At 53.2% G+C, this 15661-nt stretch overlaps 7 protein-coding genes across 7 annotated transcripts; 3 read left to right on the forward strand and 4 right to left on the reverse strand.

Moving 5' to 3' along the window:
- Positions 1-72: 72 nt before the first annotated feature.
- Positions 73-701, reverse strand: BZA05DRAFT_18962 (uncharacterized protein). The gene has a single exon (XM_051479394.1). It carries the CDS (start codon positions 619-621, stop codon positions 223-225), a length of 399 nt encoding a protein of 132 aa, XP_051344576.1. The 5' UTR covers positions 622-701; the 3' UTR covers positions 73-222.
- On the reverse strand, positions 702-4412 carry BZA05DRAFT_18961 (P-loop containing nucleoside triphosphate hydrolase protein). Its single transcript, XM_051479393.1, has 6 exons — positions 3943-4412; positions 3841-3878; positions 3668-3762; positions 1438-3594; positions 1101-1378; positions 702-1040 (listed from the first exon to the last, which is right to left on the reverse strand). The coding sequence occupies exons 1-6, from the start codon at positions 3945-3947 to the stop codon at positions 782-784; spliced, it is 2832 nt and encodes a 943-aa protein (XP_051344577.1). The 5' UTR covers positions 3948-4412; the 3' UTR covers positions 702-781.
- Positions 4413-5051: 639 nt separating this feature from the next.
- On the reverse strand, positions 5052-5977 carry BZA05DRAFT_18965 (ubiquitin-conjugating enzyme/RWD-like protein). The gene is made up of 4 exons (XM_051479395.1): positions 5794-5977; positions 5608-5672; positions 5319-5543; positions 5052-5260 (listed from the first exon to the last, which is right to left on the reverse strand). The coding sequence occupies exons 1-4, from the start codon at positions 5833-5835 to the stop codon at positions 5137-5139; spliced, it is 456 nt and encodes a 151-aa protein (XP_051344578.1). The 5' UTR covers positions 5836-5977; the 3' UTR covers positions 5052-5136.
- Positions 5978-6524: 547 nt separating this feature from the next.
- On the forward strand, positions 6525-8217 carry BZA05DRAFT_383001 (Thiolase, N-terminal domain-containing protein). Its single transcript, XM_051482174.1, has 2 exons — positions 6525-6745; positions 6798-8217. Exons 1-2 carry the CDS (start codon positions 6608-6610, stop codon positions 7932-7934), a joined length of 1275 nt encoding a protein of 424 aa, XP_051344579.1. The 5' UTR covers positions 6525-6607; the 3' UTR covers positions 7935-8217.
- A 622-nt stretch (positions 8218-8839) lies between these two features.
- On the forward strand, positions 8840-11655 carry BZA05DRAFT_19096 (CDC45-like protein). The gene is made up of 3 exons (XM_051479414.1): positions 8840-9697; positions 9745-10820; positions 10874-11655. The coding sequence occupies exons 1-3, from the start codon at positions 8933-8935 to the stop codon at positions 11514-11516; spliced, it is 2484 nt and encodes an 827-aa protein (XP_051344580.1). The 5' UTR covers positions 8840-8932; the 3' UTR covers positions 11517-11655.
- Positions 11656-12090: 435 nt separating this feature from the next.
- BZA05DRAFT_19114 (uncharacterized protein) lies at positions 12091-13625 on the forward strand. Its single transcript, XM_051479415.1, has 2 exons — positions 12091-12253; positions 12447-13625. Exons 1-2 carry the CDS (start codon positions 12220-12222, stop codon positions 13574-13576), a joined length of 1164 nt encoding a protein of 387 aa, XP_051344581.1. The 5' UTR covers positions 12091-12219; the 3' UTR covers positions 13577-13625.
- Positions 13617-15607, reverse strand: BZA05DRAFT_383005 (YOR378W-like protein). Its single transcript, XM_051482175.1, has 4 exons — positions 15207-15607; positions 15039-15142; positions 14474-14989; positions 13617-14416 (listed from the first exon to the last, which is right to left on the reverse strand). Exons 1-4 carry the CDS (start codon positions 15456-15458, stop codon positions 13675-13677), a joined length of 1614 nt encoding a protein of 537 aa, XP_051344582.1. The 5' UTR covers positions 15459-15607; the 3' UTR covers positions 13617-13674.
- Positions 15608-15661: the final 54 nt, after the last annotated feature.

Here is a 15661-nt window from a genome sequence, read left to right on the forward strand (position 1 = left end):
CGGTAGGTATGTGATAACCAGCGGCGGATGTGCTATGTGATCGGCCAAGTCGCGGGGAGTAAGCCTGCAGAGGGGAAGAGGCAGAATCATGAATGATATCGTGTGATTGCCCTTGCTATGTATATTCCTGACATGAAGCGAGCTTACTTGTTCCCCACTTCCCATATCTATCTATGATACCGGTATCTCCCCACCTCCAGCGTCCATATAGGTAGACGGTAGTTAACTACACCCAGAAGAAACAAAAACGGAATGAAGAAATGAGGAAATGAGGAAATGAAACTGTGCTGCAGTGCTGCAAATTGCAATCAATGGAAGACGCTTTGGAGGGAATATAAGGGTAAGGGTACATAAGGGTAAAATGGCAGCGGCGCAGTACCTATATGCAATAAGTGTAAAGAAGTAGAAGAAGAAGTAGAAGAAGTAGAAGTAGAAGCCGTTACAGAAGAATACCGATAGAAAGAATGGAAAGAACAGTAAAAAAAAGGGTCGTAGATAAAGTAAGAAGTAGTAAAAGCAACATATTTGTTCGTACTCATTCTCCCTCCCTATTCCTCCGCCCCCTTTCTCTGACTCCGCCCCCGAGCGACTCCACCTCCCCTCGTCAAAAGGAAGACACATACACAAACAAGGCAAAAAATATGAACCTATCTACTCCCCAGCCGCCGCTGCCGCCACTACCTGCACACCGCTCACCGCCATCCAGCCAACCAATCAAACAAACCAGGAAACAAAAACAGGCCGAGAGAAGAAAGTAAGGAAATAACAATGACAAATCGCTCTACCGACTTCTGTCAAAGAACCACGAACTTCTCTTGTTCTGCTGGCCCTCCTGCTGCGCCGAGCTGCCCACGGTCCCTGATAGGACGGGGACGGTCGCCGCATCGCCGCCGGGGGTTGTGGCGCCGCCGCCTCCTCCCCGTAGTGGCTTGGCGATTCGGCTGCCCTGGAAGCTGAACTGAGCGGGTCCGCCGAGCCCCTTGGTGCCAATCTTCGCAGCTTCCAGCCGGTCCTTGACAGCAGTAAGCTGAGTCTCGAAACTGTGGGATTGTCAGCGGGGAAGCCTTATAGTTACACAGCGAAGGAGAGCAGCGGCATACCGATGGTTCGCCGCCGTTAACTTCTCCTGAGAGTCCTGAAGGAGACTCTCCAAGCTTTGGATCCGCTCATTACGAGCGATGAGTTTTCTCTCAGCGATAGCAACCTCTTTCTTCAGTCCAGAGTTTTGTTCCACCAATTGCCTCTGAACGTGCGTCAGCTGCTCAAGATTCCGCTCCAGGAAAGCCATCTTCTTCTGTTGGGCACGGCTGTTCGACGATCGTAAGACGTTGTGATACTGTTCCCTCGTCTCATCCAGGGAAATCTCCAGTTCCACCACCTAACAAGTATATAAAGTAAGCAAAATGTTTTCATGCTTCCAGAAGAAAGAAGTCCTACCCGTTCACACCGATTCTGCAGATCCCGCATCAAGCTCTTCTTCATCTGGTCGAAATCGGCAATTTGCTGAGCAATGGTCTTGCCATTGGGCAGCGCTCCATTGGCACCAGCCTTAGCCCTTCTTTGCAGGTCCTCAGCGTTGGCCTTCAGTTTCTCGTTCTCTTCAGTCTTCTTCGCGATCTCCGCCTTGAGATCCTCCAGCATCTGAGTCTCGACGTCCCTCTTGTTCTTGTATGTCTCCTCTAACTTGGCCTTAACCTCGGCAGTGCCGGCCTCGCCGACGGCACCCTCGAGAACGGCCGCGTACTCCTTCTCCAAGACGAGAAGTCGCTTCTCAAGCTCCTCCTTCTTCCGGAAAGCCGCCTCCTGCTCCTCGGTTCGCTCGTTGAGAGAGAGCTCGGCTTGCCGAATGATTCCTTGCGTCTCCAAAAGCTTGGCACGGAGCTCCTTGAGGTCGTCCGCGGAGATCTCGTCGCCAGTACCGGAGTGCTCCATAAGGTAATCCAGTCGCTCTATGACTTCGCGAATCATCCGCTCATTGTCGGAGAACACCTCACCACCTAGGTCGAATCCAGCCATCATCTTGGCCATTTTTTCGGCCTTCTTCTTCTCCTTTTCATCGAGTTGTGCGGATGCATCTTTAGTTTGCATCTTGACATCTAGCAGTTGCTGCTTGATCTCATCCAGCTCCGCAGTCAGCTCGGCATTCGCCTCCTTCAAACCATCCATGGTGATTTGCGCCTCCTTGCTCTCGAACGAAACCTTCTCGAGTTGCATCTTGAGCTCATTGACGTCTGTCGAAAGTCTCTCGTTGTCCTTGCCCATCTTCGAGTCATGCTCCCGGAGGAACGCCAACTCTTCCCGGACTTCTTTCAACGCCTTCTCCGCCGCGGCAAGCTGTGACTCCTTGTCCGACAACTGGTCCTGGAACTCATTTTCCCTTCGCAAGAACTCGTCCCTTTCATCCTTCTCGATCGTAACCGGAGTTGGTGCTCTGGTGCCTTCCGCTCTGCTGTCCGGCCGCGATGGTGTCGGTGACTCTCGTTCGGCAACCATCCGGGAGGGCGTGTCTGGTCTTCTAGGCCTGGCATCGGGTTTTCCGGAAGTCTCTAGCTTTAACGAGGGAATCCACTTCTCCTTTGGCACCTTGTCGCCAGCTCTCCAGCTGACAACCTCGCTCTCCAGATTTGTAATGTACTGGGTATATGTGAGATTTTGCTTCTGCGCCTTGCCGAGCAGAGACTTGAGTTCCGCAGGTGATAGCTCAGCGTTGACTTTCGCTTTGTTCTTGATAGACTTGGCGCGCATACCGAAGCGCAACGTCGAGAGCGTCTCGTCATCGTTGTATGACGAGGGAGAGCAATTGATGATGAGCGTTGTCCGGGAGTTACCTCCAAGCGACTCCTGAAGAATTCTGGTGAGCTTGGAGTCACGGTACGGAACATATGCTGATTTGCCGTCCGTTAAACTGTTGATGACCATTCCTAGAGCTGATAGCGATTTGTTGATCTTCTTCGCTTCTTCCAACGTCTGTCCGGATGCACCGGTCTTTCCAACCTTCTCGGAACCTGCCAGATCGACAAGGTACAGCGATCCGGTCTTCAAGGACCCAGATTCTACGTTCTTCTGATTGATCGTGACCACAAAAATCGAGTGAGACCGCGATGACTCTTGGTTCATGTTCGTGGCTGCCACTGCTCGCTGCGAACCTCCCCGTCTCATGACTTCGTACACCTCACCTACACTCGAGACATAGATCTCTAGCAGACCCTTGACGTACACACCCCGGTTCTTGTCCTCGTGGATCGGCAGGTTGTCATTGGCGGGATTGAGAAGATCGCGGACGCGCTCCATGTAGATTTCCATGTAAGACACCCTCACGGTGTACTCAATGTTCGATGGAGATTGTAGGATGGACTCGAAGATTTGTGCAACTATCCGAGGAATAATACCCCTCGTGTCTTCGTTCTCGATATCGCCAGCTCCCATCATGGTAAAGGACTTTCCAGCTCCGGTTTGACCGTACGCAAAGACAGTTCCATTGTAGCCGTTCAAGATATCGTCGACCGTGGGCTTGATGGAAAAGTCGAAGATGTCCTTCTGCTTGGATTTCATATCGAACACTCGGTCGAACGTGAAGGTGGACGATTCTTTGGTCTGGGCAAGCCACCCACTCAGTACGCTTATCCGCAGCGGCAGCAATGCAAGACTCGCCAAAGAGGAATAGTACCTTGAGCTCGCAGGTGTCATCGGACATGAAATGAACAATCGGTTCACCACCTTCGCGTATTTCCATCGAGTTCTGCGGTCGAAACCGAGCCACCACTACAGTTGAACACCTGAGGTAAGCATTTGTTTCGTCGGCAACTTGCATAAAAGCAAACAAGCTCCAATGCAACATACCCTTGATGGTGTTGTAGCTTCCGGTTCCACCACCGCTCCTAGCATGTCGGTCAGCTTTCAATTCCATCGAGAAACACACGGCAATTCTAACAATATACTTACGCCATGATTGCTGCTGTACTAAACGGACGTGCGGGTGGTCTGTGTGGATGTCGCTATCGCCGGCACTGGACGGCGGAGGGGACTCGGGGGTTCGCTCGGGAGTGACCGTGTCAGGGGAGGAGGGGCCTGATAGCTGGACTGCGGTGATGTGTGAACCGCACGGAGTGTTTCGTAGAGACCGTGTTGAGATGGAATCGGACGGGTAGCCGCGACGGTACAAGTATGGACACCGACTCGACTCGGGGGAGGGGTGGTGGTGCTCGGTGTCCGATGGGGGGGAGTGTGGAGTGGGGCGCGCGCGAGAACTCCGTGTGGCCGCGTTGGGAGCGGTGATGAAGTCGTTGAAGTGGGAACTGTGGAGGGGTGGCTTGGAGCCCACGTCCGGCGGTGGTGATGGTTTCGGTTGAATGAGATCCCTTGGAGGTTGTCTGAAGCGGAAATGCTGTGTCCTCTGTTTGGCGATGGTCCTGCAAGTTCCCACTTGGGTAATTTTCCAAGTCCACAGGGTCTCTGTCGTTAGTAATCACTCTAAGTCCGCCGGATAGGTATTCCCAAAATATCACTCTGCACTCTTCTCTACCTATCTCTACCAACCTTAACAAGTGGTCCGGTCCAATCGGATTTGTGGACGGTTGGAATGTTGATGAATTTTGTTGGGCAGCTCCCTGATAGCTACTCCATACCGAACTCTGCAGCTGAAAGGTGCCCACCCAAGTTTGCTCTTTATTTTTTGACGAAAGGGCCAGCTTTGGAAACTCGCTCGCTACTCTGGCTCAGATTTGTTTGACAACTCATCAAAGCAAAAGAAGTATAAATATTACAGCCATCAAAAATTGATCGTTCTAGGTGTTGCATACTGGCAAAGGAGAATGACAAAGGGTAACAAAGATCCATGCCCAAACCAAGTAAGGTGCTTGAGGAAAGAGGCAGACGAAACGAGCGCACACAAAGAAGAAACGAAAAAGCGTTCGGACGAAACGTCACGGACGAAAAGCCGTACGCCACCGACCCCACAAGCAACCATACCAATCCCAAATGCTGACCGACAGCCTCGCCCTTCGCGAGGCAAAGAGAAAATAAATTGTTGAACCGTCGGGGAAAGACAGAAAGAGTAATATATTGTTTGTCAACACATCAGAAGTCGTGGTTTACATCCCCTCCGGCCTCAGTGGAACCGCCGTTCGCTAGGTGAACTTAGCCCTCCCAGCTCTTCTCAACGGTCTCCCTCACTCTCTTAGTATACTCCCTTCTGTTCTCCTTGTAAAGATTGCTGGCTTCGACGTTGGCAGGACTCGCAGTGTTCGGGTCGTTCAACAAACTTGGCACCCAGTCAGCCCATCGGTTCCGTCCTGACATTAGATGAGGCACTAATTCACCTCTGTATACTCGTCAGAATCGCTGCGACATCGTAAGTCGGACTCCAGCGATTCTGCAGGATATCGAGACACAGCTCCCCGGTGGCGTAAACGTTCGGGTGGAACATCTGCGAGATGAACTTGACGCCCGGGGGCTTGTTTGGATACTGCTCTTCAAAGTGCATCACCAAGCGGAAGGTACCATCTTCGAAGGGAGTATCGGCAGGTCCGATGATGACAGCGTTCCTAAGTCAAGCGGGTTGCCATTAGTAACGTACAACGGCAAAGACGGCCCTACAGAGTATCGTACCATGTCATGACATTGTCGCTAATGGGAGAAGCACTGACACCAGCTGGCGGGTCGGTCTGCATACGCTGGAAGGACAAGAGTCAGTTATGCTTCGCATAGTAAACAAGGTTGAACGCCACACGTGACACTCGGAGCTACCGGGAGCTCGCAAAGCGTGGGGAAACGGAACGCAGAGAGAAGACTAACCTTGAAGTCGCGCATCAGACGGCGGCGAGCGGAGGTAGACATGATGGCGATGGGTCGTTGCCAGCAGTGGCGTAGGTGCCGGAGTGAGTTCGGTACAACTGTTTGGTTCGGGGAGCGCTTCACGATAACGGAGGGGAGTGAGCTTGTCGGAGGCTAACAGCGAGAGGGGAAGGAAGGAGGGAAGGCTGGGGCTGAACAAGTATGGCGCAAAAGCACTCCAGAGTTTGCAGGGGTACGAGGATTAATCAGCACCGCGCTAGGCGCCGATGACGGAGGACAAGACGCCACCGGAACCTCCCGACAGCGGGCTCGGGATCAGGATCACGAAAGCATAGTTGAGGGTCAGGTGCTTCTGGCTACATCGTAAGAAGACACCTCCCGACAGAACTAGAGTATTTAGACAGGAGTGTCCCGCCCTGCCGAAAATCGCAGGCAGTCCACCGATCGTTCGTACATGGCGAAGAGCTGTCGGCGTGGGTCGCCTCGTGCTGGCCTATGGGATTGTTTCACAGTCAGGGCCACAGGTGAACTGTTGGGCTGTTTCCACAAAAGCAACAACTCAAACAGACCAAGTCTCACCGTTCTCAGAGCTTCTGGATATCGCCACAATGTCGGGCGAAAGGGCGTGTTGCTCGTTGCTGAGCACCACCAGCCCCCACCTCGGCTATCCGCGGGGAGGACCCGCATCACATGCCATGCCACAGCTCAGCTCCGAACTTGAGATGATGAGACAAATAGGATTTCAACACGCTTCCTTCCTCCACATCCGCTTTGGATCTCTCCTTCATCCGAACTCCCAACCTCCTAAACAGCCATGTCGTTCGTTTCAAGAGCCTTACGGGCCAACAATATCGCCCTTACCGCAGTACCGTCTCGCCGCCTGAGCTCCTCTGCCGCCTGCTGGGCAAACGATGCCTACATTCTGTCAGCGGCACGAACCGCCACTGGAAAAGTTAATCTCCACGCCTGTTATGGTTTTGTGGTGGTATCTAACAAGATTGCAGTTCAACGGCGGCTTCAAAGACGTCCCTGCGCCCGTCCTCGGTAGCCATGTGGTAAAGGCGGCGCTACAACGTTCCGGCGTCCCAGCGGAGCGAGTGACCGACCTCTACTTCGGCAATGTCCTCCAGGGTGGCGTTGGCCAATCGCCGGCACGGCAAGTTGTGATGTTCTCTGGACTGCCAGAGACCACAGAAGCCGTGACCATCAACAAAGTTTGCGCATCTGGGCTCAAGGCAGTCGTGTTCGCTGCCCAAAACATCCAGCTCGGGCTGTCGGACGTGATGGTGGCGGGAGGAATGGAGAGCATGAGCCGAGTTCCACACTACTTGAGCCGGAATGCACCGCCATTTGGACACCAAAAGCTTGAGGATGGTTTGATCAAGGACGGACTGTGGGACGTGTACGACCAGATCCACATGGGCAACTGCGCGGAGAACACCGCCAAGAAGCTGAACATCAGCCGAGAGGCGCAGGACGCATACGCCATCGAGTCCTACCGCCGTGCAAAGGCTGCCTGGGAACGGGGCCAGTTCAAAGCCGAGATCGTCCCAGTTAAGGTGCCCTCGCGGAAAGGCGAAGTCGTGGTTGAGATCGACGAGGAGTACGAGGCCGTCAATATCTCCAAAATTCCCACACTGAAGCCAGCATTCCAGAAGGAGGGGGGCACCGTGACTGCCGCTAACTCCAGCACTTTCTCCGATGGTGCCTCCGCCCTCGTTCTCGGGTCTCAGGATATTGCTCAGGAATACGGTGGCAGCAAAGACGGAGTTTTGGCACGGATCGTGGGTTACGCCGACGCAGCTACGAAGCCAATTGATTTCCCGCTTGCACCTACTCTTGCCATCCCACTGGCGCTTTCGAGAGCTGGCCTCGAGACGAAAGATATCGCCAAATGGGAGATCAACGAAGCGTTTGCGGCGGTGAGCAAGGCAATCGGGCAAATTCTGGACTTGGATGCTGAGAAGGTCAACGTTAATGGTGGTGCGATTGCATTGGGGCATGCTCTGGGAAGCTCCGGAAGTCGAATCCTGACGAGTTTGTTGTACACCTTGAAGCCTGGCGAGTTTGGAGTGGCAGCTATCTGCAATGGTGGAGGTGGTTCAACTGCGGTGGTGGTACAAAGGATTGACCATGTGTGAGTACGAACGGGAGCGTGGTGTGGCTTGTAAAAGTCGTCGGTTGGTGTACATCCATAAAGCGGTTGCCTTTCTTCTTTTAGGACGAAGAGTGGAATGAGATGCACATTCTTCTTTTGCAAACTCTGGTTCAATACTGTTGATAAATCATACAATGGTGGTGCGTGAATTCGAATTCGTTCTGTTTGTGAGGTGGCCACAGCAGGCCCCATAGCGGCGGTGGAGTTTTCTTGGTTTCATTATTTTGCATTCGACTGTGACCGATCACGACAACGTAGTGATGAGCCTTTATATTCTCTATTTAATTATCATTGCATTCGACCCTGTTCGATGCGGCAGATACTACGCAGCGATGAACCAATCTCAGCCGGATACTTCAATTTTCACTCCTAAGAGTGACATTTTATGAGCATAACACCTCGTGGTTCGACCGAACTTGTTCCTCGTCCTTGGATCTGTGCTAGCATTGCCAAAGTCGGACAGTGTCCAAGTATGTCAGTGCTACTACGGCTTCCGGATGCAACCTGCTTCTGACTTCACTACATCTCACTCATCTCGATCACTAATTAGTCCCACATTGATAGTGTCTCTATTTACGCGACGTACCGTCTTGGCGCGTGTTGGGGTGTTGTCGCGCGCTCACCCAAAAACTTAGGAACACGCAAAACAACAACAGCTTACGCCTTACGATTACCCAAGCGTCCGCAACGTCAAATGTCCTCCTAAACATCACTTGTCCGAGTACCTCAAGAATCCCGTTCTCGTCTGTCCCTACCAGTCCAAGTCGACACGAGCCCTTCGCATTCGAACCCATTTCCAACGCGTCCCCTAGAGACCCCCGAACGTTCCCACCATCCACCTCGAACCCACCTCTAGATCCAAGAACACAGTTCAACGCGAAACATCACTCGCCAGAGCAGAAGAATCCATACTCGCAATTCTGGATTCGATAGGCGGAAGTCAAGCCAGTGCAATACACGCCACACCCTTACTTCTCCCTAATGTACATTCCACGCTCCCTTTTCTCGTCCGCCTACGCCCACTTGAAAGAGAACGCAAACCCTTCGACAACCTCGGTTTTGATCCTGTGCGCCCTCGACACCGATTCCCTATGTGCAGCACGCATCCTCGCATCCCTCCTGAAGCGAGACTACATTCTGCACCAGATCAAGCCGGTAGCCGGGTATCAAGACCTCGAGAAGGTGAATGAGAAGTTGGTCAAAGGCAACGATGAATTGAAGTTTATTGTGTGTCTGGGGTTGGGGGGATTGGTTGATATGTCGGCATTTCTGGAACTTACGAGAGAAGATGGTTTAGAGTGCTGGGTCATAGACGGACGGAGGCCGTGGAATTTGTACAATGTCTATGCTGGTGGGAAGGAGGGCGATGAAGACGTTGCTGCTAGAGGTGGAAAGGTTACGGGCGGTCGTCATGGCGTTGGCGAGAGTGTTGGCGGGATCAAGTGCTTTGACGACGGTGATATTGCGGAGGAGATGCAACGGGAGCGAGACGCGTTCAAGGTCTTGATCGATATGCCGGAGATAGATGATGACAGCGACAGCGACGAGGACGACGACGATGACAACGAAGAGACAGTGGTTAGTGATGGCGAGGAAGGAGAGGGCGGCGTCGATCTCGACCTACACAGTAGCCAGAATAGCGGCCGTAAACGGAAGAGTTCCAACGATCCGATGGAAGATAGCGAAGACGAGGATGGTGCAGCCAGATCACGACGGCCACGGATAGACAGCGATGCGGGGGTAATTGTTTGTCTCCTCCTTTTCCTCCGCGGGCGGTAACTGATGCATGATAGTCTTCCGGCACCTCCACTCCTGTACTTCACAAACATACCCTCCTCTCGCATGCGTCCTCTCGCCCCATGGGATCGTCGCCCCCACCACTAGGCGGTGGCAGTGATCTCGTTCCTACTTCACCATCACAGCATCTCCCATCGGAACCGCAGCTACCACTCCCTGGAGTATCAGCTGCAACTCTCCGCCGTAAACTTCGCCGATTACGACGGAAACATGAGTCGACAATCGTGGCATATTATTCACAGGGAACCTGGTACGGCGAACCTGTTTCGAGTCTTCTTTACTCCCTCGCTGCCGATTTGGGCCGTGAAGACAACGACATCCTTTGGCTCTCCATTGTCGGAGTGTGTGCCGGTGAAACATACGGCCGCACTATAAACTCTGGGCCTCCTCGAATTGCCGGTGGTGGATGGGGTGCCGATACTCGTGAGGATCAGATACGCGGCATTCTGAAGGATGAAGTTCGCCGGTTGAACCCACCTGATCTGAATGGATCTTCAGCTATGGGCTCCGGAAACGCCAATGGTGTTTCGGGAGTCACAGCCCTGCAGACGACGGCACGATCACCTTCCGACACGAGCATACGTATCAGCCCGGAATATCGGTTCATGCTGATCAGGCACTGGTCGCTATACGATTCTATGTTGCATTCGTCGTATCTCGGGACGAAGCTACACATCTGGTCCGAAAGTGGACGGAAGCGGCTCCACAAACTGTTGGCAAAGATGGGTTTCAGCCTCAGCCAGTGTAAGCAGAGCTACACACACATGGACATGGATCTTAAACGGACATTAAAGGAGAAGCTCGAGCGATACGCACCGCTCTACGGTCTGGATGGTGTCGTGAAAGAAGGGTTCGTGCGCTGCTGGGGATGGCGGGGATGTCTCAGCGCGGCAGATGTTGCGTACGTCGTTGGCGGAATCCTCGAAGTCGGGAAGGGCAAGAAGGCGGGACAGAAGAGTGGCTTGGTTGATCCTAATGAAGAAATCAGCGAAGAAGCGGGCCGTCTAGAGGAAGAAAAGGAAGTTGAGGAGTGGATCACCAACTTCTGGGATGCCTACGATTCTTTGACCAAGTAAGTTTTCTCACTCTTACACGCCGACCACACCACTAACGGGTGCCCAATAGTGTTGAGCAACTCAAATCAGCCCTTCCCATCGCCATGAACCTTCATCGAGCCATCTTACGCACCGGAACGGCGCTAATCGAGAAGCGTCAAATCCGCTTGTTGAAAGCCTTTCGCCTTGCGGTCGTAAAAGAGGGCCCTGATCTCGCAGTGTTTACACATCCTAACGCACTCTCGAAGCTGGCACTCTGGATATCAGAAGCCATTCTGGAGCAGGAACGTGAAGCTTCGAAGAAGAAGCATTTGCCGCTTGTTGTTGCCTCGCTGAACGAGCGGAGGGGCGTCTATGTCGTCGTCGGAACCGCTCTCGGATCGCATGTCGCCAATACCCTCAAAATCCAGAAGAAGAAAGAGGAGGCCGCCAAACAAGCCGAGAAGGATGAAACACGGCGGAAGCTCGAAGAGGAGGGTCTTGACGACGAAGAGGAGGAGGAAGAGGACGACAGTGACGATGACAGCGACGACGAGCATGAAATGGAGCGGAAGGGCGGAAGGAATCGTTTCGGTATTGCTTTCCAAGACGTGGCCACTTCCACCCAGGCACGTATCCGGATCGACAGCTTCGAATCGACGGTAGTTGAGGTCAAGCGAGACGATCTTGCGGGCTTCCTCGAGTCGCTTTCCCTTAACCTGAATCTCCAGTGAGCTTTCTGGTTCGATTTCGCTGGAGTGGTGTCATAGCAGACTGGACTTCTCTTCTTTCTTCCCCCATTTCTCTTCTTGTGTATACTTACTTTCTTACCCGTCTTATTGTATGTGTTGAATGATACTGGTAGCTTCGTTTTTGGGCCCTTTTGTATGTGTCTGGGCTGTAGGGTTAAGAGGGCTTTCCTGTTATATCACTTGGGTTCTTTTTGTCCTTTCATTTTGTTTTTGCATGGTAAGAGCGGAGCGGGAACTGTTGGAATGGGTATTATAAAACATGAACTGTACTTGTACTCTATCACTAGTTTTTGGTTGCCTTGTTTTTTATCTTTCTCATGCTGCTCCTTCTTGTTGGATTACACTATTCTACTGCTGCTTCTCTCTATCTGTCTCTCCCTGTCTCCGTCTCAGCATTGTACTCGTACTCCTATCAGTCCTAGCATAGGACGCGTTGTCTTTTGACGAATCTAGAAGTGCAGTTCGACCCCTCAATTTGATCCCCCGTTTTGCCACGTTCTGTACGACACTTCCCACATTCTGGACCGCAGGCGGGGAGAGATGAGGCAGAGGAGATGAGGGACCAGTACATACCGCAGCAATAGCTCTGGCACACGAGTCACGAGGCCAAGTCCTATTGCCGAAATTCTCATGGCTGGTGGCAGTGGCGTTTTTTTACAGATCCTTTGTTTGGAACCGCCCTGGGATGGGGGTGGAAGGGGGGGAAACAACTCCCGACGGTTTGGATCCCTTTTCCACAGTATCTACACCACCCGTAACTTCGGCAATCCGTATCACCGAGTCGGTTTTCGATCTCCCTCCCCCCATCACTCCCTCAACCGACGACAGGCATCCATCCATTCATCCACTATATTTTTTTACGCGTGGGGGGAGCTGAGTAAACCACGATGAGCTCAAAAGTAGAAGACATAGACCCGCAAAGCTACCGAGGCCACGCGATCCTCGACACCGACTACTCCCAGCGAGTTCTCTTCCCCGTAGAGCCCTCATCAACCATCGGCATTCCTCCGGCGCAGTTATTTCTCCTTTCTCCAGAGCCTGATCTCCCACGGATCCACCGCGCCAGGAGTATCCAAGGCACTGAGCCATCAGAGGGCACGTGGATTTATGAGCCACGGTTTCGCGGCTTCGTGGAATGGAGGGCAGAAGATGAAAGTTGGTTTGAGGCACGGTGCTCGACCGAGACGTTGCGAGAGGATGGGAGCGGGGGTGGGAATGAGGAATGGCTCTCAAGAACGATTGCGATGCCGGCAATACCACCAGCGGCGCATCAGACGGGGAGGCAAAAGGCAGTGCTGGGGATGCCACACCCGGGAATACCGGTCAAGCTCCCCAGGGGATCTGGGAGTGCGGCCAGTGGAGATACTGGTACCGGCAGTCGGCTGAGAATACCTCCGCCAGTATCATATCTCAACATCCCCGGCGGCAATCCTAGTCCCACCGCGTTGATCAGTCCCTTCCTGGCCAACAACCTCCCCGCCGCCTCACCCCTCCTCCACGGCAATGGGCCGGACTTGATCCTCATCCTGCCACCGGACAACACCCTCGCCCGCGTCCCCTTTCCATCAACAAACAAAGACGCAATACTGTTCCGAGATCTGATGCAGACGTACACGGCGCACCGGGGACGCTGGTCGACGCTCAAGCACCTCCGGCATATCCGGATTGTGACGCTGCCGAGAGCGCATGTAGAGGTGATGGAGTTTCCGCACCAGTCGTTACTGCGCGGGATTAGGAATCCGAAGATGGCGACGAAGCGAGTGGAGGGTCTAGAGAAGGAGGTTATCGATAGTATTCAGATGCTACGTAGTGGTGGGCGGGGTGGAAGTACCGACGGACTGGCGCTCGAGCTCGTCGAGGGGTGGAGTCTGTGGAGGTTGACGGCTGCAGTGGTGGTGGTTGTAGGGCTAGCGGGGATGACGGCGAGCGTGTGGAAGGTTTGTGGGGGTGAGGGAGGCGTGCTGGTGGGGTTGATTCTGGGGATTTCGGTTTTGCTGGTGGGAGCGGCGATAACGGGCGCGTGGATTGCGGTGAGCTGGTGAGTGATGAGTGGTGTTGATCCGGAGCCTTGCGATATGTGAATCCCATTTACAATAGATGCTCTATATTAAGTCGTAGATAGTACTTTACATGAGGATAATCAATCCCCTGAGGTGTGCCGCTTCGCCATCCCCTTCCAAAACACTGCCGTAAAGAACATGCCCATGGCGGCCAACCCCATGCCGAGATAATGGGCGCCCCGATAGCCAGCCAGCTTATCCCTCCCCCCATTATTAACATTAACCTCCACATTCCCTGCCAGCGCCAACCCAATCGCCACGGAGTAGTTGACGATGGTGTTGATAAAGCTCCCCGCCACGCCCTGTTCCTCCGGTTTCAATTTATCGCTCGCGATGAGACTGGCGCATGCGAAGGAGAGATCCGGTCCGAAACAGATGATGATACAGGTTGGAAAAGTCATAGCCCAATAGGTCTGCTCGACGGGAGTGAATGCCAGCATTGTCTGTCCGATGAAGAATGATATCATCGAGGCGCCGAAGATGACGTATCCAGGCACCCGTGGAAGCAGTATTACGGCCAACACGGCAGCGACGAGACCGATTACCGCGCATGGAAGAAGCTGCAATGATGTCTGCAAAGGACTCACACCACGGAATTCCATCAGGAAGTGTGGTTGGTAGTACTGGAACATTCCGAAGGACATCCAGCCTGCGCAGAGGGAGATGGCGACGGCTACGAAGGTGGGTGATTTGAAGATGCTCATAGGGAGGATTGGGTGCGCGACTTTGTTCTCGATGTGGCAGAAGAGGCCGAGAAGGAGGAGGCCTACGACTAGTAATATAGGCGTCTGTGGTGCTGACCAGCCGAAAGTTGGGCCGCCGCTGTTGATGTGGTCAGCTATGTGGTCACAAAAGTGGGACATGAATGGGGGGAAATACTTCAAAGAAACAAAGACGAGTATTAGGCCCGTGACTCCAACTACACTACCGAGATAATCCACGGTGCCCTCTCCTCTTCCATTCAGTCCTTGTGTATTCGGAATGACCGCCCACGAAGCCACCGCAAGACCGATACACACAATGGCTATACTCCAATATATCCATCCCCATGGTAGCCCCGTCTCTATCACTGCAGCTCCCCATGCCCCGCCGAGGACATATCCACCAGGCGCAATGGCGCCGAAGACACAAAACGCGAGCATTTTCCGCGATTGGTCGTGTCGGGATCTGGTGTCTGGCCATGCACCGGCAAGCAATGCTGCAGCGTTTGGCATCATGATCGAAGGTCCGATACCGGAAAGCGCCCTAAGCACATCGAAGGCGATATGGTTTCGAACAAAGCCGGCTGCGAGACTGAAGATTGCGAGCCAGAGCCAGCCTATCAGGAATAGATTCTTCCGGCCATAGATATCGCCGAGGCGGCCGGTTATCAGGACAAAAGCGCCGACTGTGCATCTGGGATGATGTAAGCAAAGGTTTCTGAGAATGATCCGGGGAAACGAACGAGTAGCTTGCTACAAACCAGCTCTGATCTGCCGGTTTATTCGGGATTCCCAGTCCTTCCGCAACAGCTGCTATCGGTATAATCGTATTACCTAGGTTGACTTGCTACTTGCCGGAACACGTCTTAGTTTCACGTGCTCACCATAAAAGGAGCTTGTGAGATACTTACAGTAATCAATTGCGCCGACGTAACAATCATGATGAACAGCATCTCGTGCCAGAAGCCGCGGAAAACAGCCGGCCCCTTCACCGCTGTGCCGCTCTCCAGCTTCTCATCGACCATGTCTTCTGCGCCGTGCACCGTCTCAGTTGTGCTGACCGACCTTTTACTTGACGAGGCAGCCGCTGGGCCGCCATATGGCTGTGTGGTGGGAGTAATGTGGGGCACTGTGTCGCGTGGCACCTCAACTGGCGACATCATTGGCAATATCGAGCTCGGAAAAACGATTTCTCGACTGTTAGAACTTCTGGATGGGCTGGTATGGCATGATATCAAGATCTCAGATGCAGCAGGCTTTATGGTTAAGTAGGGCGCTCGCTATCCAAGGAACGGGAATATTAATCTACGCGTTCGGCTTTGCGCCGGATATAACATGGGTTCTATATCCGGGAGCCGTCAACTCG

Source organism: Tricharina praecox (assembly GCF_024521635.1).
Source record: "Tricharina praecox strain CBS 144465 chromosome Unknown BZA05scaffold_1, whole genome shotgun sequence".
Lineage (NCBI taxonomy): Eukaryota > Fungi > Ascomycota > Pezizomycetes > Pezizales > Pyronemataceae > Tricharina > Tricharina praecox.

Coding starts and splice junctions, on each gene's coding strand:
- BZA05DRAFT_18965 (XM_051479395.1), bottom strand. CDS start 5,835: ATGTCTACCTCCGCTCGCCGCCGTCTGATGCGCGACTTCAAG. Junction 5,673..5,793: donor GTCTGATGCGCGACTTCAAG/GTTAGTCTTCTC, acceptor TTGTCCTTCCAG/CGTATGCAGACCGACCCGCC. Junction 5,544..5,607: donor AGCGACAATGTCATGACATG/GTACGATACTCT, acceptor CGCTTGACTTAG/GAACGCTGTCATCATCGGAC.
- BZA05DRAFT_18961 (XM_051479393.1), bottom strand. Junction 3,763..3,840: donor AAGCTACAACACCATCAAGG/GTATGTTGCATT, acceptor GTTCAACTGTAG/TGGTGGCTCGGTTTCGACCG. Junction 1,041..1,100: donor TTAACGGCGGCGAACCATCG/GTATGCCGCTGC, acceptor ACAATCCCACAG/TTTCGAGACTCAGCTTACTG.
- BZA05DRAFT_18962 (XM_051479394.1), bottom strand. CDS start 621: ATGTGTCTTCCTTTTGACGAGGGGAGGTGGAGTCGCTCGGGGGCGGAG.
- BZA05DRAFT_19114 (XM_051479415.1), top strand. CDS start 12,220: ATGGGGGTGGAAGGGGGGGAAACAACTCCCGACG. Junction 12,254..12,446: donor GGGGGAAACAACTCCCGACG/GTTTGGATCCCT, acceptor TAGAAGACATAG/ACCCGCAAAGCTACCGAGGC.
- BZA05DRAFT_383001 (XM_051482174.1), top strand. CDS start 6,608: ATGTCGTTCGTTTCAAGAGCCTTACGGGCCAACAATATCGCCCTTACC. Junction 6,746..6,797: donor CACGAACCGCCACTGGAAAA/GTTAATCTCCAC, acceptor ACAAGATTGCAG/TTCAACGGCGGCTTCAAAGA.
- BZA05DRAFT_383005 (XM_051482175.1), bottom strand. CDS start 15,458: ATGATGTCGCCAGTTGAGGTGCCACGCGACACAGTGCCCCACATTACT. Junction 15,143..15,206: donor CGTCGGCGCAATTGATTACT/GTAAGTATCTCA, acceptor TCCGGCAAGTAG/CAAGTCAACCTAGGTAATAC. Junction 14,417..14,473: donor CTCGTCTTTGTTTCTTTGAA/GTATTTCCCCCC, acceptor CCACATCAACAG/CGGCGGCCCAACTTTCGGCT.
- BZA05DRAFT_19096 (XM_051479414.1), top strand. CDS start 8,933: ATGTACATTCCACGCTCCCTTTTCTCGTCCGCCTACGCCCACTTGAAA. Junction 9,698..9,744: donor ACAGCGATGCGGGGGTAATT/GTTTGTCTCCTC, acceptor GATGCATGATAG/TCTTCCGGCACCTCCACTCC. Junction 10,821..10,873: donor GCCTACGATTCTTTGACCAA/GTAAGTTTTCTC, acceptor GGTGCCCAATAG/TGTTGAGCAACTCAAATCAG.